The sequence below is a fragment of the Natrix helvetica genome (genome assembly GCF_964273705.1).
Source record: "Natrix helvetica genome assembly, chromosome: 11".
NCBI lineage: Eukaryota > Metazoa > Chordata > Lepidosauria > Squamata > Natricidae > Natrix > Natrix helvetica.
Window position 1 is genome coordinate 6,684,234 of NC_138562.1, and position 23,629 is coordinate 6,707,862.

Here is a 23,629-nt window from a genome sequence, read left to right on the forward strand (position 1 = left end):
ACTTACAACTATAATTGAGCCCAAAATTTCTGTTGCTAAGCAAGACGTTTGTTAAATGAATTGGCCCCACTTTACGATCTTTCTTGCCACAGTTATTAAGTGAATCACTGCAGTTGTTAAGTTAGTAACAGCTTTTTAAGTGTTAAGCTTGACTTTGGCTTGTCAGAAGGTTGCAAAAGAGGATCACATGACTCCAGGACACTGCAACGGTCATAAATATGAGTCAGCTGCCAAGCGTCTGAATTTTGATCATGTGGCCATGGGGATGCTGCAATGCCCTAGGCATTAAAAATTGTCACAAGTCACTTTTCTCAGTAACTTTGCACAAAGTCCATTGCCAGTTGAGTTCCGCACCTTGAGAGAAGTAGAATGACCACAGGTGTGCAAAATAACTTCTGACATCCTGCAGGCTTCCCCATTGCCTGACTTTATATAGGAAGCTGCAGGAGCATTGGAAATGACAGTCACCTGACAGCAGGCCGACCACAGCGACACAGCAGTGGCCACAATTTTTAATTTCAGGAATAATGCCTGCAAAACGTCCCCAGCTTTCCATTTCCGTTTGTACCCATGGCCTTTTCCTGTCATTAAATAAACCACGAGTGCTTTTATGCACTGACTCACTGGGGATTCCCAGCAGGCAAATAACCATTTACTTTAAGGAAGGATATTTGCATCACCGCTTTTTAAAACGTTGCTTTAATTGCTGTTCTTTTAGGAGTAGGGTGCAGTGTCTCTTTTGTTTTGACAGAGTCGTGCAAACTAGCAAGCCAGCGTGTAACCGGTAGCTAGAAGGAATGTCAGTGGTTCACGTGGTGACATCACAATCTGAAAAATATTACCTTGTAGTCACACACAAAAGGAGAGCAGGAAAAAAGAGAATAATGTTTGTAAAGCACTAAGAAACAAGACTTGGTTGTTTGGTTTTGGAAATATTCTTTCCTATGGATAATTCTGGTAGAACTTTGAAAATTTGAATAAGGATGTAAAAATATTCACATTAAAAAAAAAAACAATTATGCCACAAATTGACTCTCGGTCTATGTTGCACCATACATATGAAAGGAGAAAGAAAATTAGAATGAACAAAAATTCATTCAGCCATTAATATGCACGGAGTTCTATAGAAAATCCAAGATTAAAAAATTACTGGAAAACAAGCCTCTCCAGTCATTTTGAATCTGATTAATGTAATTTTCACTTCACTGGATCTTCAGTCACAGACAGTTCCGTCACATTATACATTTTGCCTCCTATATTTTAAAACAAGGAATTGGTTCAGTTGGAAATCTTCGTTTGCTTCCAGTGGCAAGGGAGAATTGCTGTGCAGAAAACATTTATCCATCTGACGCTTTCTTAAGTTTGAGGAAGGAATAAGAACTGAAGCAGATATTCAGAGTTCACCGTGAGACATTAAAAGTCAAAGTTTGATTGTGGTTTTTTAAAAAAATCTTTTGACTCTTCTGTCAATCATTTTGCTCTAGGCGGATATCAACTGTCCAATCCAAAATACACTGCATGCCACCGGTCATAGGTAGGTAGACTTGAAAGGTGTTGCAGCCTTGAAGTTAAGCCATCCTTGTCCCAAAGGTGCTTTTTCAAAAGGACTTTGTTTTTCCTTGAAGACGTTTTGCTTCTCATCCAAGAAGCTTCCTCAGTTCTGTCTGAATGTTGGAAGGTGGAAGGATTTACGTTCCTTGCAGTCATCTGGTCGTTAGCGCTCTTTCTGAGGGTCATTGAGGCCACTTGGAGGTTTATCTGTGCCCTCAGGGTCACTTGAATAGTGCAAATGGGTGTGGAGCTTTCTTGCAACTGCTGAAAGGACTGTCTTGTAGACAGGATATGGTAGATCTCTTCCCCCCACCCCTATTCCAGCATGGCCAGCTGGAGAATTCTGGGAGTTGAAGTCCACGAGTCTTAAAGTGCCCAACTTTGGACATCCCTGCAATAAGCCATCCTTGCATGATTGACCAGAAAGTGAGAAATTATTTGAAGTTCCTTGTATTGCATCTTCTGAACTTCCACCGTGGAATAAATCCATGTCTAGATATCCAATGTTCTGTGAATGTTCAGGAAGTATTAAACTTTCATCAAATGGCTGCGTATTCAGTGTCACGCTTTTCAAAAGAAAATTCTAAGAATAAACTGAATTTGCAGATTTTCTTAGTCTTTGCTTATGTTTCCTTCACTCTCACAATGTTATGTTTCCCTGTTTCTTAAACATTTCCCCGTGTACTGGTTGCGCTAACAGTTGTTTCTACTTTTTACGTCATCAAAATTCTGGGATTCAGTTTTTAGTGCATTACTAAGTTAAAGGGGGGATTCAGTGGCTAAGATGCAGAGCTTGTCGATCAGAAGGTCGGCAGTTCAGCGGTTCGAATCCCCAGCGCCGCGTAACGGGGTGAGCTCCCGTTACTTGTCCTAGCTTCTGGCAACCTAGCAGTTCGAAAGCAAGTAAAAAATGCAAGTAGGAAAATAGGGACCACTTTGGTGGAAAGGTTGAGTCATGCCGGCCACATGACCACGGAGACGTCTTCGGACAGCACTGGCTCTTCAGATTAGAAATGGAGATGAGCACCGCCCCCTAGAGCCAGGAACGACTAGCATGCAAGTGCAGGGGAATCTTTACCTTAAATTAAAAGTCTGTAAAGTCATCTAGGTCATGGTTATCCCAAAGGTGCTTTTTCAGGAGGCAACTGGACTTTCTTCTTTTTACTTTGGAAGGCGTTTCGCTTCTCATTCAAGAAGCTTCTTCAACTCTGATAGGATAGTTCAATTCCCCATTGTCCTGCCAGAGCTGAAGAAGCTTCTTGGATGAGAAACGAAACGTCTTCAAAAGGAAAAACAAGGAAGTGCTGAAAAAGCACCTTTGGGATTACTAAATTCGTTTTTCCAATCGGGATACGATTCACTTGAGGATGATCTCATGTTCATAATCTCCTCACTGACTGACCGTTTTTTAGGGTTTGTCTTATGAGGGTTTCAGCTACATGATGTGCAAATTTTAGCTGCCTGCTGCAATTTTGTAGATACGTTTTTTTTTTAAAATATGCAGCCTGCTGAACTTCAAAATATATGTTTGTGTACATCTAGAAATGAGCACAATGTTCCATTCTTACATTAAATTATTACGTTGTGCATGACTAACCTATCCTTGAGGTAATCCTATTGATTACATCCGTGGTTCTCAACCATTCCTTCACCACGGATCTCTTTTAAATTCCTTTTGGTCACGGATCCCCAAAACTCAAGATTTAAATCATAACATTTTTGTGATGACATCATGCCCCCCCCAGGGGTCCGTGGCCCACAGGTTGAAAACCACTGGGTTACACCAAGAAGTTTCCAAATATCCTAGACTTGTGTTTCGATCAACAGTGAAAGCTACTTTTTCATTGTTTTTCTACTTCTTACCGATGGAGAAGTATGGTATTGATTTGCCCAGCAGCATGTCTTTCTCTGTAACCGATCTGTTCATAGGTTGACTGGCTTGTGAATATGGATTTCCCTTTTCCTCAAGGTAGGTTTGGTAATGAGCTGTCTTAACAGCAAGATGTCTGATTGTTTGCATGGGTGAAGTTTCAGAGAAGGTCAGTAACACCCAAATTTAGACTCATTCAGCCACAACACCGAGGCTGTCCTGAAGTCAACCCTCGCGTGTCAGTCTGTGCACATCACAAGCTTCTCGTGAGAATTAAGTGGGATGACTAGTAAGTAGGGAAGACCACAGATGCAGCTCAAAAAACTTTGGCAGGGAAGCAGGTATAATAATCGCTCTTGGAAGAAGACCAGTTTTGATCAGAAATCATCTGCTTACAATTGCCTCCTTTGCTGATTTCAGTGTCTGGTTTTTTTTCTCATTTGTGTCTGTGTTGTGTTCTTTCTCCGCAGTGCCCTTAAAGATAGCAGATTTCCCCCAATGACAAGGGACGAGCTGCCGCGACTTTTCTGCTCAGTGTCTCTGCTTACTAATTTTGAAGATGTCTGTGATTATTTGGATTGGGAGGTAAGGAACCTCTAACCTTTGCTTATTTCATGCAGTGAAATTTCCCCTTTCTGATTATTGAACAGCCTAGAAATTTGTCTGGAACTTGTTTGCAATTGGGGCCTGTTTTGTAGTGCAAGAGTGTGAAAAAGCAAGGAGGTGACTCATATGCTCTCCTTGATCCAGTGAAAATGATCTCCAGACCATGAGTGTCCCACCCTGAATTCTACCCCTCTTCATCCTGTGAAATGTGTGTTCACATTTTGATTTTACTGTTGGCTCACCTAATTTATTACTTCATTTGTTGAAGTTACTGTCCCAATGAAAAAGATGAATTTTCAGTGGTGAATTCAGGTTAACCTTGTTAGATGTCCAGAAGGAGGGGACATGAAATGGAACATTTGTATGTATTAAAAACAAAACTTTATGCTTAAAAAAAGGGGGAACATAAAGATTCTAGCCCAGCCTTTTCACATATATGCTATTTAATGAAATATGAGATAATTTCCCGCCCTCCCCCATGAGAAATGGTGCAAGCCTGAACACAGACTTAACATTTCCCTGAAAATAAAGCTTTAAAATAAATTTAGATAGAATGAAACCAAAAAGAATCATGTAGCAATCTTTTTTATCCCTTCCGTTTTCAACTTTGCTTGGAGCACAGCAGCTCCCACATCTGCACTTATTATTAGAAAAAAACCTTACTTGATGCTTTACAAATTTAAAATATTTGCAGAGCAAGGGGAATTCCGCAAAACTGCCCTTGCCAACAAATAGTTTGCAAATGGGCATCTTAGTCATTTCAACAATAATGGGCACTTGACCATCCCAGCGTGCCACTCAAATTCCAACATTCCGCCTGGATCTCCATCACAAAAGCTCTAGAGTAGAGCTATGGAGGTTTGCGTATGCGGACATTTAACATTTCCATGCCAATCTGGTTTCAGAACAGACGTGTCTGTCTATAGGATCTGCACTCATTTTTAAGTTCATAAAAGTGAGGACAGCCTCCGAGAAGGTCAGTTGAGCAAGAGTAGTTAGAATTGTAGAAGACGAGAGAAGTGTAGCCTTCACAAATCATTCCAAATGGCATGAACATAGCTAGTTTCCCGAGTCTCCTCCATACCAAGTGTCCTCCAATCAGGGCCACTCACGATTTGCTGGAATTGGCAAAAAAGGTTGTGTCCCATCCAGTATCCTCTAGAAATCTGTGGGGGGCTAAAAACTTAAAGACTGTTTGGCCACCCTAGCCTCCCTTACACAACGGGGTGGGAACAACATCTGTCACAGTTCCCAGATCGCACAACTATGTTGATTAGGTGATCCAGAGCTCACTATTTTAGCATCTTGAGGTTGAGAATGGGAGCATTAGGACACTCTAAGTATTAGATTTTTGTTTGTTTGTTGGCTTAAGAAAGACAGAGACTAGAACATGGGACTGTGCCACAATAGAAGTAGGATCTCTCTCCTTTTTCCTCTTTTTAAACTGCTGGAGTAAAATGTACTATGGGATTTATTTTTTCCAGAGCTGGCAAATAATCACCCTCATAGCATTTTGCATGCAACTCTGAATTGGCTGCTCAGACTGAATAACTCCTCACTCGTGAACTGCCATTTGCTTGGTTTCTGAATCAGAATACATCTAAAGCTTTAGAGATTTATTCTAAATCCCAGTCTGGTTACAGAAAACGCTAAGGAATTCCTCTTGGTGTTAGCTACGTCCCCCTAATATTTGATAGTTGTTGCATTGTGAACGATACAAGGCAACGTGCCGTGAAGAGTGTTGCCTTTGCAAAAATGCATGCCTGAGGTTTCCAAAAACTCACAATGTGGCTTCAGGTCCATCCGCCGTAGCTATTCTCTCCTGGGATGTAGGGCTTAAATAAATACGAGAGTATAAATTTAAGTCCAGCTCTTTGTGTGCAAAATCTGGGACTTCTCCATTCCATTGCCAACTGTCTCTGTGATGTATAACTCAGCAGCTGAAGATCTCTTGCAGACAGCAAAGGCCCATAGGTATTTATAGATGGCTGTGTAAGAGACCCAGAAAGGAGTAGCAGCCTTTTTATATATCTTTACAATTCTAAGGATAGTTGGCTAGACTTGTTTTTTTGTTTTGTTTTGTTTAGAGCACTTGCTTTTTGGGGAACATGTTTCTCTGGATGAAATAGTCTCAATTAAGAGAGGGGAGGAGAGGATTGAATTGACTGTCCTATTGGGAACCTTGGGGTAAATCTACACATTATTCCCAAATGCAAAAGAACAAAGGGCTCTCCTTTAGCACCCACAGAAAATATGATCTCTGAACTTCCCCCTTTCTACCCTACAAGCTTATTTCCCATTTTGAAACCTAGGTATTGGGGGTGGGTGGGAACAAAATAAAAGGATACTTTCTAGGGACAAAAGGGTACTAATGGGCAGTGAGTGGTACTTGGACATCGAGGTTGGGAACAGAACAGCAACTTCATTTGGTGTATGTAGTTTTGTTGGTTTTTTTAAAAAAAATGGAAAACCAGATCTTGCAGGTTCACCATTGGGAGAATAATCATGTCATTTTTCCTCGCATTTTGTTGATTGGAAATAAAAGCTAGGTAACAACTGCAGAGAAGCTACTCCTCCTCACCCAGCAGTTCCAATTAAGATACCACCTTTGCTTAATTTTGCATTCCTTCGCACCGCAACGGTGGCAAGAAAACAATGCAGAATTTAGAAGACCAATTTTTGGAGATCCTTTGATGCTCTCTGAGCATGATTGTGGGGCGTCCATGATATTACATGATATTAGTTGGGCAAGGAAAAATCTGCAAAAAAACCCACCAGGCTCAGAGAGCACAAAGGACCCCCCAATTCAACCCTGAACTCCAAATATTCTCTTCTACTGGGACCATTTTTTTTAGCAGTTAAAGCTGGAGAGCTGAGAGGGGAACCAAGATGAGTCTTCTTCTTCTTCTTCTTACTGTCCCAGGGGGAAGACATCATTTTCAAAGACTTGGTTTTTCTAAGTGGGAATTTGGGGTTTCAGTTTGACATAGAAAGGTATTTTTAAAGAAATATTTCCCATTACCTTTATTTCATGGCTCCATAGATCAGGAGGCAGGAGGGTAGGGTTTTATTGAAATGTTGGATCCTTAAAAAGACTAATGCGCCACTGTATTTGGCCCTTACATACAGTGAGACTGCTTATATCATCCGTGTTTCTTTTAAGGGGGACTGCAGTTATGCAATGTGAATGGCAAAAAGTCATTTCAAGATGGCTAGAATATGACCTAAAGAGAGAATGTGGTTCTTCCACCTGGTATAACTGCTCATTTCCAGATCATCCCGAAAAGCCATCCACCTGGTTAGGAGACCTTACTTCTGTAGGTATGCTATTGATGATCTTGTGGGAGCTAATCCAGCAATTTGCTAACGAATGCCAAAACGCTTTCCAAATTCCAAAGGTTCTCCAGAGCCCACCATGTTCCTACGGTTGGTCGGCCTGATCTTGCTGGGGGGGAGGAGGAGGGGATATCAAGCAGTCTTCTGCTCGGGTGGAGGGGGGGGGTCTCTCGGCCGGCTCCGTGTGGCCTTTTCTCCCAAGAGGAGGAATTTCGAAGTGAGGGGAGGAGTGAATTGGCTGCCATTAGCTTCCACGTGGTTTTTCAAATTGCTGCCATTTTTTCACTTGTTGTTTAAGTATACTTTGCACGTTTCTCTAGCCACTTTGCCCCTGAGGGTCACCTGGGATCGTAGAGTGCAAATGAAGGCCTTCCATTTTGTCCATCCATCCTTCCATAGCATGGCTACGTGTGATTTGCTCTGCTCATCAGCTCACGCTGCCTGTGGCTTTTTTTTTTTAATAAGGACCAGGGGTGCAAAAGTTCACACCTCCAGCAAAAAGTTCCCCTCCCCGAGACTTGTCCCACAAACTTTGTCAGGATGTAAATAGAGGAGGCTCATGGCAGATGGCAGGGCGGAAAGTTGCAGTGCTCCATAGAAGAAGTAATTTTGACCCAGCCTCTGTATCTAAGCACTGTTTGGTGGCCATTGCATTGCACACATTTTCCATGCAGAAGAGGACCCTGAATTGAGTTACTAGAGAAACTTACATCTCCAAACACACCTTGGAAAACCACACAGTCTGATAGCTACTACAGTATTTGCTTTCATTCCGTAGGTCATTTTTCTAGCTAATGTAACTACCATATTTTTGGAGTATAAGACACACTAGAGTATAAGACGCACCAAGATTTTGAAGAGGCAAATTTTTAAAAAAGTGTTTGCAGTCTGCAGACCTCTCAAAAATGGTCCATTTTTTGCAAAAACTGGCCCATTTCTTTGTCCAAAAAAGGGCATGCATAGCCTTTAGGAGGCTTATAGGGTGCTCCCGGGGGCAGGGGGGGGGGAATGAACAAAAAATGGCCTGTTTTTCGCTCATTTTAGCCCTCCCCAGCCCCCAGGACCACTCTGGAAGCCTCTTAAAGGCTATACACGGCCGTTTTTGCAAAGAGGACAGGGTTTCAGAAGGCCAAAAATACTATATTCAGTGTATAAGACGCACCCAGATTTTCAGTCTCTTTTGTGAGGGAAAAAGGTGCGTCTTATACTCAGAAAAATACGGTATATATTTTTGAATCAGATGTTATTTTTCTCCAGGTGACTTTGTCTCAGAGAACTGGACTGTTTTCTGTAGAGCCAAACGCTGACCTACATTTCCATAGAAATGGCAGAGCCATTTGTCAGGGCACGCGAGGCGCTGCCCTATCAGCTGGCCAGCTGAGTTCACCATTTTTAAAAGCCATTTTTCGCTCTCCCCAGGCTCCAGAGGCTTTATAGGAGCCTGGGGAGGGCGAAAAGAGCCCCCCCCCCCCCCCGAGGCCCTCCGGAGGCTTCAGGGACCGTCCGGAGGCTTCCCTGACTCCTTCGGAGCGCTTAAAACGACCCTCCAAGCGCTCAAAACGACCCTACGAGCAACCCGGAAGTCACTTCCGGTTTGCTTGGAGGGTCGTTTTGAGCGCTCCGAAGGCATCAGGGAAGCCTCCAAACGGTCCCTGAAGCCTTTGGAACGCTTAAAACAACCCTACGAGCAAACGGAGGGTTGTTTGAAGTGTTCCGAAGGCTTCAGGGAAGCCTCCGGACGATCCCTAGGGCCTCCGGGGGGGCTCTTTTCCCCTTCCCAGGCTCCTATAAAGCCTCTGAAGCCTGGGGAGGGCGAAAAAAGCATGTAAAAATGGGGGGGGGGAGAGCCTGTTGTGCGCGCATGCGCACTAGGGGGTGTCGCGCATTGCATTATGGGTGCGACACACCCGCACACGACCCCCCCCTGCGCTCCCCCCACTTGTGGCACGCGAGCCAAAAAAGGTTCGCCATCGCTGCCATAGCGAATGGCATCCATTATGGACCCTTCTCTAACCTCTCTAACCTTCTTCCTTTTCCTCAGGGTACAACAATGTCGATTTTTTTCCCCCTCTGTCATCTTCCTGGATTAAAAAGTAGCCCTTTTTGTCACAGGCTCTGAAGCTCTTTCTCTTCTCAAGCCTATGAAATGTGTGTGTGCATGTATGAAAAGACCCAAAAAGAATTACTCCTTCCTTCCTTCCTTGCTTGCATTAATAACTTGACATGTTTGGCTTAGCTGGCCGAGCACATACATGGATCCAACCACTCTCTGACTTTCTTCCTCATTAATTTTGCTCTGACTGAAGAAGTTGCTACGATGAGCAACGAAACATCTCAAGATTAGCAACGTTTGGTCCGGTTGCCATGATTCAACCTTTAAACACCTTGGCCTGCATGATTGAGGTTTCATTGATATACATGGATTAGGTTGTTGCTTGAACGTATGGGATGACAATCTAAACCAGTGTTTCTCAAACTTGGCGACTTTAAGTCCTGTGGACTTCAACTCCCAGAATTCCCCAGCCAGCTATGCTGGCTGGGGGATTCTGGGAGTTGAAGTCCACAGGACTTAAAGTCGCCAAGTTTGAGAAACACTGATCTAAACCAAAGGAATGGAGACGTCCCTCCCGACCTAAAATAACAAACAGGTAGTCCTCGACTTATGACCATTCGTTCATTTACCACCTGAAGTTACAAGGGCAGTGAAAAAAAAAGAACTTAACACCTGGTCCCTCACACTTAGAATTGTTGCAGTGTCCTCACAACCACATGATTAAAATTTGGGCACTGGGCGGTCAGAATTTATTTACAATATGTCCAAGGTCACAGGATCATCATTTGCAGCTGCCTTCCAGCAAGCCAAGACAAAGAGGGAAGGCAGATTCGCTTAATGGCCGAGGGAAAAAAGGTCATAAAATTGGGTGTGACTCACTTAATGACTGGCTCACTCAGGGATGGAAGTTCCAGTCCCAATTGTGGTTCGTAAGCCGAGAACTACCCCATATTGTAAATAATTTGGTTCTGAAAATGAGAGGCGGGTGGGCGTTGTGAGTAAAAGCATCTGGCTAGAAACCAGGAGACTGGGAGATCTAGTCCTGCCTTAACTATGAAGTCCACGGCGTGGCCTTGGCTCCACAGTTTTCATTCTCATTTCAAGGAAGAAGACAGAAGTGGCAAATCACTTCTGAAAATGTGGCTCAGGCAGTTGCTAGGAGTCAAGATTGTCTGTAGGATCCTTGGTGCTCTCTGAGCTTGGTGGTGGGTTTTTTTTTTTTTAACAGACATTTCATTACCCAACTAGGTAACGTCCTCAATGATGATGATGATGCCTTGAAGACATTAGTTGTATGATGAAGTGTCTGCAAGGAAGACACCAAGCTTAGAGAGTACCAAGGACCCCACCGTTCAGCTCTGAGCAACAAATAGAGGCGAAAACATGAAGAATAGTTGCAGGAATTGGGTATGCCTAGTCTAGTGAAAAGGAGAACTAGGGGTGACATGACAGCAATCTTCCAGTATTTGAGGGGCTGCCACAAAGAAGAGGGGGTCAAACTATTTTCCAAAGCGCCAGTAGGCAAGACGAGAACCGACGGATTGAAACTAATCAAGGAGAGATGCAACCTAGAACGGAGGAGAAATTTGCTTCTTGCTTTCAGAAGTTGTGGGCGCCCCATCATTGGAGACTTTCAAGAAGAAAGAAACTGGACAGTCATGTCTGCAATAGTAGAGCTGCTCATCTACTAAAGGAGTTGGATTAGATTACCTCCGGGGTCTCTTCCAACTCGGTGATTCTATGTTCTGTCTTCTAAATATTCTCTTCTGTTGGTATCTAGATTGACCGGAAGGCACACCCACTCAAAGTTAAAACATTGAGAAAAGGATTCTCTTGAATGTACACTTCTCGTCCTCCCGGGTGAGCTCCCTGGTGTTTTCCATTTAAAAACCACAAACATATTCTCTCGTCACAAACAGCGTGGATAATTGGCTGGAGAGCTCGGAGGTGTTGACGAGTTAGTGTATAGAAAATGACATTTTATTGGAAAGCTTACAGAACCATTGGAATTTATTAATGGTGTCAGACCTTTTAAGCACATACGACTAAAGCAAATCATACTTGACAGCTGTGAGCAAACACTTACTTGAACACGATTTATGTGGGGGTCTGCATTGGATTTATTATTTTTTTAACCCACCATTCTTAACCGAAGCCTGTGGATACGTAGAGCAAATTTTCAGGATGAAAAATCACAGCTTATCTCCTCAAGGGAGACGCAGTGTGGGATGGTTCCTAAGAAAAGAGAGAAAAAGCTTTTCCCCTGAAAAATGTTTAAAGGGGGGGGGAAAAAGATGATTCCCATTTTAATCTCATCTTTCCTTCAAATCACATAAAGCAATCAGAATGGCCCAGACATATATAGTTTATTTTTAACATGACTTGGGAAAATGGTAAAAGATGTTGCTTGGGGGGTGGGGGTGGGGGAATCATTTTGCGCATCTTTCAACTGAAAATCAAAAGCTTTCAGGTTTTTTTCTAACTTGGCTTTCTTCTTTTTTTTTCCTTCTTCAATCGTTTTTTATATTCTTTATACATACCCATGCGTGAATGGTATAATATCTGGGTATTATACAGTTCAATGCCCATAAACATAATCTTATTGCTTCTGAATGTTACGTTTCATTTCCATTATTCGTCTTATTTATACATGCCTTTTATTATCACCTCTCATTTCTAAACCTCCTTCCTGTCCTTCTGTATATCTTAACATATTAATATATAATTGCTATTATTTCCCACTATTTTCTATCCCTATTTGAACTTCCCACCCCCCCTTCCATATCGCTATAATATTCAGAGATGTGTTTTTCACCTATTTTGTTATTCATATTTCCTTAATTAAATCAAAATTTCATCTTTCATTCTTCCATTATTATTCAACATCTCCTTGTACAGTTTTATTACCCATCACAATCATTTATACATTTAAAGTACTGCTATTCATGTTCTTTCCAGTTCTTCAATCCATATAATTCTACTATTAGCACACATGTTTAGCTTTCTATTTCTGTCTGTCTATCTAATCTATCTCTATATCTGTCTGTCTGTCTGTCTATTTATCTATCTCTATCTGTTCATTTGTCTGTCTATCTATATCTAATCTATCTATCTATCTGTCTCTATGTCTGTCTCTCTATCCATCCATCCATCCATCCATCCATCCACCTAATCGTAACTTGGCTCTCTTCTGATGGATGAACTTCAACACAGAGAACAATGCCCTTGCTGGCTTGGGAATTCAGGAAGTTGGTCCATCTAACTGGAGGGCATTCCATTTCAGAAAAGCTGCCCTAAATTTAGAGGGTCCAGTGGCTCAACGGTTAAAGACACTGAGCTTGACAGCCCAGGTTCGAGACCCGAGCACTACAGGGTGAGCACCTGTTCCTGCTCCTGCCCACCTAGCCGTTTGAAAGCATGAAAATTCGAATAGATCAATAGGTTCCACTTTGGTGGGAAGGTAACAATGCTCTGTGATGGCATGCTGGCTCATGACTGTGAAAATGTCTTTGGGCCACACTGGCTCCCTCGGCTAAGAAACGGCTCCATCCCTAGATTTGGACACAATTGTACAGGGGAAACCTTTATCTTTCTTTTACCTGCTCTAAATTAGGTTTTTGTTTTGGCAGTGGGGTGGGGTTGTATCCCACTGTTGTTATTTTTGCAAATATTATACACTGCATTTCTGTCAAGAGAGGATGAGGGTAAGGAAAGGAGAGGGCAGGGCTATCAAAAACTGTAAAATAGAAAAGGACAAGGGCAAAAGTGTAAATCATGATATTGGGGACAACAGATGGCTCAGAGCTGAGAAAATACTTTTAAAGTTGACCAGGCAGAGTTCCTTAAAAATGGGAAACCGGCTGCATGTATACGATAATACAGCTTGTGAATTCTAAATCCTTTTTCACCCACAATAAGCCCGCTATATGGGTACATCAGTAAGAACGTGATCTGGCTTAAACATGCATTTAATTTAATTCATTTCAGGCTCATGGCACTGTTTTTCTTTGCAGTCTCTTAAGGCATGTTGCTCCTGTGATGCCTGCATATAATTGGCTGAAGGTGGCATGAGTTGAATCTTTTTGGGATGGGAAGGAATGCTGAACAGATCCCCAGCCTTGGGGTTCTTGGTTGGTTCATTTTGACTTTTTCTTTTCTTTTTCCCTTCATGCTTTGTGTTTATCAGTCGCCAAATCCCTTCAGCAACAACACTGGGAATCTAGTTGCAGAGTGCCAGAAACTGTGTTGGGAATAGTTGGTTTGAATGGTCTGGGAAGCATTTGTAAAGGGGCCATAGTTGCCCATCCCTGTTATATGAAGCTTCACAAGGAGAGATCCAACCTAGAATTAAGGAGAGATGTCTGAAGCAGTGGGACTGTTGTGGCAGCAGATTCGGACAGTGAGAAGGTTGGGGAAGAACATGGGCCAGTCCTGGAGTCTGAGGAAGGCTCTGTCGGAGGCAGAGAGGGGGCCAGGGCCGTTCGACAGTTATCAGCTGCCTTCAGAGTCAGACATCAATGAGGCAGATGAACAGCTGGAGCCTGTTCCCAGTGTGCGCATCTGCAGAGGTGCCATTAGAAGGGAACAGCTAAAGAACAGGGGTCGACTTGGGAGTAAGGCCACAGGTGGATGATGAATGGCCCCTCCCAGAGGAAATTCAAGTAGCTGTTCGGCTACAGTGAAAATCTCCCCGTGGTTGTTGTGCCTTTCAGGAAATAGACATGGCTGCTTTAATGGGTTGCCTATATTGCATTCCTTTATATTCTGAAGCACCACTTTCCAACTGATTGCAAGGATCTGCACAGATCTTTCCTCTCTATTATTTTGGCAGAGGCTATTTCCATGGCTAATACTACCGTCCTATTTTTGCTACCACCCTTGGTCGCCCTGATTGATGCCTGGATTACTTGAAATCTTTCCTTAAAATACTTAACATAAGGCTGTTTACCAAATATCCAATCCTCCCCAGGTTTCTAAGTCTATTATCAAAGTTTTCTTCTTCCTTTGCAATCTCTTCCTCTTATATTCTGTTTTACTCATATTTCAGACCTTCACTTCCACTTGCACTGTACCTTCCTTATCTGTCCAAAGGTTTGGTTTGGTTTATTTGGATTTATATGCCCAAGGAAGTCCAGTGCACCGAGGGCCAAAACCGGAAAGCGCCTGTGTGCGCGTGCCAGGGCACCAGAAACCCAAAGACCAGCTGGCCAGTGCCCATGTACACGCCAGCCAACTGGTCTTCGCAGGCGCTAGAGCACTGGAAAATGGCCCCAAAACAGCCAAAAGCAGGCATGCGCGTCCCGCCCAGCTGGTCTTCAGGCCTCCGGTTCTCCAGCATGCACAAAGACCAGCTGCCCGGTGTGCATCTGTGTGCCGGAAACCCGAAGACCAGCTGGCCGGCGCGTGCATGCTTACCGGTCAGCTGGTCTTTGGGTTTCTGGCACATGCACACCAATGCACATGTCTTCTGGTTTGGGCACTCGGTGCCAAAAAGATTCACCAATGCTGCCCTAGTCCCTCATTTGTGAGATAGAGCATCAGTTACACAGGGGGTTTTTTTTGTACTCTAATTGGAAAAAAATGACAAGCCACTTTATATTACAATGGGGGGTGGGAATTAAGAGGATGTAGACAGGAATAATTTAATAGTCATTCGTCTCTCCTCTTTTCTCTTGCGTGCTTTCTCTCTCTCCTGCCCAGAGAGGCAAAAACATCCACAGGATTTCTTTCCCTTGTTCTTAGAACCCTTAATGTCGTTAATTTGCATGCATTTGCATATCTTTTCAGAAAGTTCCTCTGGTTAATTACATCTTACGTAAAAATACTAATCGAAACAACAAGGTGATTGATAAAAGAAGGGGAGATTTAATGGGAGCTAAATGCCGATCTCTAGATCGACTCCGTTTCCCGCAAAGCAGGGAAAACGAGGAGCCACCAGAAAGAAGAGTGGCTAAAAACAAAAACTGCAGGTCCAAATTAGGTGGGATTTTTTCCATATGGCCAGTAAACTCAGTCCCGCTTCAGTGCCGTAGTGTTTTGCATTACTGTTTATTGCCAAGGGAACAGATGGATTCAGTTAATACAGCCCCTTAGTTACCCAAACTCCTCTTCTTGGTGAATAGAATCAGTTCAGGGAAGTTAATAGGAAGATGTAGCTCCTGTTGCTGCCTTGAACGAATAAGGATGCAATACTTTACTGTGTTTCCCCGAAAATAAGACAGGGTCTTCTTTTCTTTTGGCCCCCAAAATAAGCGCTTGGCCTTATTTTCGGGGAGGTCTTACCGTTTTTGAGGTGCAGGAGGCCCCTTAACATCGGCCTATAGATCGGCTGATCCAGAGTGGGCCAGAGGTCCTGTGTCTGTTTCTGGCACATTCTTGCCAGCCCTTGCGGCCGCCACTAAGAGCGAGGGTTTGCGGGAGCGGCCTTCACAAGGTCGCTCTGCTTGGATGGCAGGTGCATGTGGGGCATGTCCCTCCCCCCTTCCCTCCCCAGGAAATGGCGGGGACCAGCTGCGCATGTGTTTAAATATTTTTGGGTAGGGCTTATTTTCAGAGGAGAGCTTGTTTTAGTGCATGCGCTCAAAAGCCTGATTGGGTTTATTATCTGGGGAGGTCTTATTTTCGGGGGAACAGGGTAGATCCCAGCCTGAGTCCTATGCAGGGTTTTCCCAGCACTTCATAAAACAAATCAACGGATTACAGATAGTCCCCAAGTTGCAACCATTCGTTTAGTAACCATTCAAAGTTACAGCGGCATGGGGAAAAAGTGACTTATGGCCATTTCTCCCACTTACAACCCTTGCAGTATCCCGACGGTCATTTGATCCCTTTTTGTGACCTCCTGCCAAGCAAACTCAGTGGGGAAGCCAGACTCACTTAACAACCATGTTACTCACTTAACAACTGCAGCGACTAAGAATCACATCAGCCACAGTTACAACAAGCTCATGTGCAACTTGATTTCACAGCGTTCCCCAGCAAGCTAGCATTATCGGCACCCCCGCCCTTCTCATGTGATTTCTGGAAATTGGTTTTTCGTTTCCATTACGAAGTTTCGTTATCTGGACCTGTCAAATTTCCTGAAAACCACCTTTGATGTGACCCTTGGTTAGATGCTAGAAGAAGATCTTATTTTAACCTAATGATGTCTATTGCCTCCGGCCATTTTATTTTTGGAAAGTGAAGTTTTTCACGATAAGTCCCTTTTGTGATCAGGAAGTGAGAGGAAGAGGGGTCGAGATGAGTAAATGATGCTTTTTCCACTCCTGTCTTTATTCCCACCTACAAATAAGGTAAAAATCAAAATTGTTGGTCAAATCGCAGCTGCTAAACAAAGGGAACAGTTTGTGGCAGGACACCTTTAATCTACTCTGGTAGATAATTATTGATAGAGGGGGTTAATAATTATTAGAATCTCCGCCTGCTGTTTTCACATTTTTGTCCCTTAAACATCTGTAAAGTCAGTTATCTGTTGCAAGAACAGCAAAGCACTTAGTATAGGTAGTCCTCGACTTACGACCACAATTAAGCCCAAAATTTCTTAAGACAGTTCTTAAGTGAATTTTGCCTCATTTTCAACCTTTCTTCTCACAATTGCTAAGTGAATCACTGCAAATTTTAAGTCAGTAACACGGCTGTTAAGTGAATTTGGCTTCCCCATTGATTTTGCTTATCAGAAAGTTGCAAAAGGTGATGCATGACTCGAGACCCTACAACCGTCATAAATGTGAACCAGTTGCCAAGCATCTGCAATTTGGTCACATGACCATGGGGATGCTATGAGGGTCATAAGTGTGAAAAATGATCATGAATACTGTAATTTACCGCTGTGATTTTGAACAGTCACTAAATGAATTGTTGTAAGTCTTAACAAAATATTACTAATCCACAACGGATGGCATTTCTAGAAAAGGACAGTTTTTAACTTGCTTCCTTTTAAAAAAAAATATTGTGATAGATGAACCAACAAAGAAAGAGACGTTTCCACAGTTAAGAAGATCACTATTCTAAAACTAGGGTCGCGGTGGTTCAGTGGCTGACGCTGAGCTTGTCGATCAGAAAAGTCGGCAGTTCGAATCCCTAGCACCGCGTAACGGAGTGAGTTCCCATTACTTGTCTCAGCTTCTGCCAACCTAGCAGTTCGAAAGCACCTAAAAAATGCAAGTAGAAAAATAGGAACCACCTTTGGTGCGAAGGTAACAGCGTTCTATGCGCGTTCGGCGTTTAGTCATGCCGACCACATGACCATGGTGACATCTTCGGACAGCGCTGGCTCTTCGGCTTTGAAACGGAGATGAGCACCGCCCCTCAGGGGACTTTTACCTTATTCTAAAACTCTCAGCTGTTTATTGCTTTGTTCCCACAAAAAATGGATGAGTTGCAAAGAATCAGATTTCTAATAAACTTGCCAGTCACCTAAACAACATGGAAAGATTGCACCCAAATTATACTCAGAAATAATGTCCCAGAGGTGCTTTATTTTAAAGGCAACCAGACTTCCTGATTTTTCTTTAAGACATTCAAACATTCAGAACTGAGGAAGCTTCTCGGATGAGAAGCAAATCGTCTTATAAGAAAAATCAGAACGTCCAGTTGTCTTTCAAATAAAAGCACCTTTGGGAGAACCAATATTTGCATGAAATAAGAACTTCCATAGACACTCAAAAATAATATGAATTTAAATGGCGTGCATGTGAACCTGCATGAATGAGAAGGTCCATTGGTACTTAAAAATATAAGTATCTGTATGTAAATCAGGGGTGGGTTCCTGCCAGTTCTAACTTCTTCTACAGAAGAGGTTCCACAAATCTACTGTGCCGTTTAGAACCGGTTCCAGCTCCCTCCCCCCGCCCGTCCGCACATCATCAAGATGAAGAGCGAGAGGAGGAATTCTGGGAGTTGAAGTCCACAAGTCTTAAAGCTGTCAAGTTTGAACGCCCCTGGGTTTTTTTTCTAAAGGGTTAGGGGTGCAAGGGTCTTGTAACTTGACAGCTTTAAGACTTGTGTGCTTCAAATGCCAGAGTTTCTGAGCCAACATTTTGGTTGCTAAGCAAGAGCGTTGTTAAGTGAGTTTCACTACATTTTACAAGTTGGCCACGCCCACCCAATCACATGACTGCCAAGCCACTCGCACTCAGTCACATGGCTGGCAAGCCACTCCCACCCAGTCACATGGCCAGCAAGCCACTCCCACCCGGTCACATGGCCGGCAAGCCACTCCCACAAAGTAGGCCACACCTACAGAAGAGGTTCTAAAAAAATTTGAAACCCACCACTGATGTAAATGTAAGTGTATTTAGTTCTTCCATCTGAACCAGGGTGGTCTGTGCTTTGCCTGGTTTGTTTGCACAAGCTAACATTGCCTCCTGTTCAGGTAGCCTTAAGGTATATATAGCCTTTCATTTGTATTCTTCACTTCAAAGACATTTGGCACTGAGTGCCAAAAAGATTCACCATCACTGGTATAGCCTCTCCTGCTTGGGCAGAGGGTTCAACTAGAAGACCTCCAAGATCCTTTCCAACTCTTGTTATTCCATAATTCTGCAACTCACAATGGTGTGCTGATCACTTCTTGTCCAGAGACAATACATTTTGCCTGACTGTCCTTCGGTGGTGGCATTGCGTGGGCAAACTTGATGTGGATATAAGTGGCAGGCTTCGTGCGAGGCCCAGCAATACGTCTCAGGTCTCCAGACGCCTAACCTATATTCACAAACAAGCTTCTTGCCAGAATACTCCCAGATATGACCAGATGGGTTTCTTTATTGCAAGAGTAGAGCAACGCGCACTAAAAGATTTGACGCTTTAGCGCACAGACCACATTTCCAAGTGGACAATTAAGTGACTGAGGCTGTGGGATGGAGTGGGAGACAGCTACGTTATGGCATTCTCTTGAGCCCGGGAACTGCAAGTTTCTGTCTCGCCAGCTTTATTTCTAATAGTAAGTCTGCAATTACGGGACCTTGTTATCCCTGTGACATATTACTGTTGGCTGCTAACAGTCAATTCTGTGGTAATAATTCTCCATGCAGTCTGGTCCTTGGAAATAGCCATCAATTCTTGCTTATTCATTCTTGTAGGTCAAAGCCTTGCATTTTGGAAGTGGAGTTTAGAACATAACTTATAATAAAATGGAGTGGTGGGATTCAAAACTAATTTTTTTACTACCAGTTCTGTGTGCATGGTAAGGCTTGGTGGGTGTGTCAGGGGAAGGATACTGCAAAATCCCCATTCTCTCCCAATCGGCTGGGACTCAGGAGGCAGAGAATAGATGGGGGTGGGGCCAGCCAGAGGCGGTATCTACCGGTTCTCCGAACTACTCAAAGTTTCCGCTATTGGTTCTGCAGAACTGGTCAGAAGCTGCTGAGTACCGCTTTTGAGTAAATGCACTATTAACCTAGGAGCTCCAGAGTTTAGAAGCCAATTTTTTCCTACTCTGTTAGTGACATGAAGGTGGATATATTTTATATCTTGAACTACACTTAGGTGTGGTATTTGAATGGTGTTGAATACTCTTAAGCCTCATAATTCTGGGACATAAGCTCCAAGTAGCTGCAGAAGACAGTTGGGGAGGGATTTTTATAGCTATTTTACAAAGGGTTGGACTAGAAGACCTCCAAGGTCTTTTGCCAGAGCCGGGTTGGTGTGGCGGCTGGCGTGCCCACAGAGAGGGCTGTGCATGCCATCTGTGCCACGCGTGCCATAGGTTCGCCATCACGGATCTGTCATATTTTTATTCCCATCTATCTAGCCACATGCACATTTAACTTCTTGGAATCGTCACCAGGCCCAAGAAAAAAAAATAGTATCTCGTTAAAAATAAAAACAACTCGGACCTTCCTTAAAAAAGGAAACCTGAAAAGCACCATTGGTGCAAAGTCATTTGTACCAGTTGTATTTGAAACTCTCAGCAATGCCTCTATAGTAAACTCAGGAAAATCTTCTCTTCCTTTCGTGCTTCATAGCAATATGTCTGGCCTCCTGGCCTCTTGAAATAAAGTTAACCTTGTTGTTGCGTTTGTAAAGTGTGCTCTAATCTTATGACCAGCTGCTTCTCCTGAGCATTGATTCAGCGGCTTCAGCCTACTATATGTCACATGTTGAATGTCATCACTTTTGACAGGGGAAGCAAAGCGGATAACGTTTGCAGCGGAGGCTTTAGATTTGAGCTGCCACGGGTGCCGTAAGACAGGGGTCTCCAACCTTGGCAATTTTAAGCCTTTGCTGGCTGGAGAATTCTGGGAGTTGAAGTCTTCCAGGCTTAAAGTTGCCAAGGTTGGAGACCCCTGCCATAAGAGACTTTAAATGGTTCCATTCCTCCCCCAAAACATCCTGAAGGAGAAGTATTTCGGTCCCGTGTTTTCCCATTCAAGGAGGCTAAATTGAAGTGCTTTTAAAGGGGGCGGGAAAGTACCTACAAAGAAGAGAGAAAGAAACAAAACCATCCGATCCAATAATAATCATGCAAATTCTTGAGTTTTCTATTTCTAACCATCTTTGTTTATTATTATTATTATTATTATTATTATTATTATTATTATTATTATTATTATTTAATAGACTAATCAAACTGCCGCTTTCTTTTCAGGTGGGTGTACATGGCATTAGAATAGAATTCATCAACGAAAAAGGATCAAAACGCACAGCCACCTACTTACCCGAGGTTGCCAAGGAGCAAGGTCATTGTTGCGCTTTATCTCATATGATCTGGGTGAAGAATTTAAACATATCCTAGGAACTTATAATGCAGTTTTTGACCTTGCCCTGATGTCAGATGACGGAGCGGCCCTTTGATTGTAAGGGATGACTCTTTTGAAATGCCACTTACACACTTGTAGAATGCAAATCCCTCGTGTCAGAGAGCGCTTCCCTAGATTAAAGGGATCCAGAGGTAGGCGGCAGCAGCAATTAACAAGGCAGCGTTGGGCCAAACAGAGGTGGAGAGACAGTGGACAAAATAATCCATCCAGATGTAACAAAGAGAAAACTCCAGCTGTGCAGAAAGCTCTTTTGAAAGGGCCACTGTCACCCTTTATGAAAGGAGTTCAGGGTTTGGTTGGGTGTTTTTTTTTTTTTTTAAAAATCCTCTTATCCAACTGCTTCTGACCCAGAGGTGCTTTCTCAAGAGGCAACTGGACTTCCTTCCTTTTTTCTCTGAAGATGTTTCGCTCCTCATCCGAGAAGCTTCTTCAGTTCTGACCGAATGGTGGGAGAGAATAGAAGGATTTATATACTCTGGCAGTCCTCTGGTCGTTGGCACTTTGTCTGAGAGCCCCCGAAGCCACTTGGGGATTTATCTGTGCCCTCTGAGTCACCTGAATCCAAGTGCAAATGAGTGTGAAACGTCAGGACTGCTGGAAGGACTGTGCGGTAAACAGGAGAGAGCTGGTATCCTATGCCTGCCCCTCTGCTGACAGAGGGCTGCTCAATTTACACTCTGATTCGGGTAATCCTAGGGGCACAGATAAACCCCCCCCATGTGGCCTCAATGACTCTCCGAGGGAGTTGCTAATGTCCAGATGACTGCAAGGAATATAAATCCTTCCATTCCCTCCCTCCATTGTCAGAACTGAAGAAGCTTCTTAGGTGAGAAGCCAAACATCTTCAAAGAAAAACCAGAAAGTCCAGTTGCCTCTTGAAAAAGCACCTTTGGGACATCCATGACCTGGAGGACGGAGAATCTCCGTAGACATTTCTTTAATGATTCCATCCCACCATTTCCTACACACAATTCGGTCCCCAAACTTAGCTCTAGTGTGCTGTAGAACATGTTGAACGCCAAGTTCCATCATCCTGAGCGAGCGCCAGATTAGGGATTAGCCCTTGCGTTACACGGCTTCTCATAACTGAACACAACACTGATAACGAGGTAACATTGTTTTATTTAGGATTATTCCTAGTCTTACATTTGGAAATGTTCAGCTTTAACCAGCTTACCTGCGGGAATTCCCCCTAGAAATACAAATCTCTGGGTAATTTGTATTCTTTGCAATCAGTTAAACCTTTTTCCCAAAACTTGGGAGAACTGATTTTCTTGGTGTGTTCTCTTCCAATGACTCTCCACAGGCTGGGACCATATTCAGACCATAGATTCCTTATTGAGGAAAGGCGGTTATAAGGCTTCAATCACAAACGATTTCAGGAAAACAATAAAACTGACCAGGTAAGAAATCCTATCCTGAGTTTTGCTGAGGTTGTGTGCAGGATCTTAGCTGTCCCTATCCCTGCCCTCTTCTGGATGGAGAGCTCTGATGTCATTACCTGGGATCTATTGATCTCAGCTAGAAAGTCATTTATTGAGTTGTTATTACCATATTTCTGGGAGTATAAGGCGCACTGGAGTATAAGACGTACCAAGAGGTAATTTTTTTTTAAAAAAAAGGTTTTGGCATTCTGCAGATCTCCCAAACCCTCTCCGCACTTAATTTTTTTGTGAAAAACGGGGCATGCAGAGAGTTTGAGAGGCTGCAAAGTGCTCCTGGGGGTTGGAGGAGGGGGGGGGTAAAAACGAGCAAAAAACAGCCCATTTTTCACTTATTTTTGCCCTCGCCAGCCCCCAGGAGCATTTTACAGGCCTCCCAAACCCTCCGCACATCCATTTTTGTGAAGGGGGCAGGGTTTTGGGAGGCCGAAAATGCTGTATTCAGTGTATAAGATGCACCCAGATTTTCACCCTCTTTTTGGGAGGAAAAAGGTGCGTCTTATACACACTCCGAAAAATATGGTAGGTTTTGTATTGGGTTTTTACTTCTGTAAACATGAGAGTTGAAACCTGGCGGAGATGAGTTTGGGGAAGTTATATTCTTAACCAAGTAAGTCTTCCTAGTCTTAATGCTATTGAATTTGTCTTGTTCTTCTGGTTTTCCTTTAATGTTTAAACCAGGCCTGTCTAATCCACAAGCTTTAAGGACAGCTAGTGATGCGGCTGTACAAGATATAATAAAAAGAATATTTTAAAACTCAAGGCAGTTGATTTTTATATACATTGACAATATTAAATATTTCCCATGCAGTCCAAAACAATTCCTCTTCAATCAGTGAGGCCCAGGCAAGCCAAAGTCTTGTCTTAAATCTGAATAATGGAAAGATAATAATTTTTCCTGCTTTAGCAATAGCACTTAGATCTGCATATTATCCAATACTGCTTTACAGCCCTCCCTGGATGGTTTACAAGCCAGCGTATTACCCCCCCACCCCCCCCAACAATCTGGGTC

General features: G+C 43.2%; 1 protein-coding gene across 1 annotated transcript in view; it reads left to right on the forward strand.

Moving 5' to 3' along the window:
• Positions 1-23,629, forward strand: part of AMMECR1 (AMMECR nuclear protein 1) — a 136,673-nt gene that overhangs the window by 107,978 nt on the left and 5,066 nt on the right. Inside the window, exons 4-6 of the mRNA XM_081964015.1 lie at positions 3,892-4,006; positions 21,004-21,094; positions 22,482-22,578. Of these exons, the coding sequence (XP_081820141.1) occupies positions 3,892-4,006; positions 21,004-21,094; positions 22,482-22,578 (303 nt within the window). The remainder of the gene's footprint in view (positions 1-3,891; positions 4,007-21,003; positions 21,095-22,481; positions 22,579-23,629) is intronic.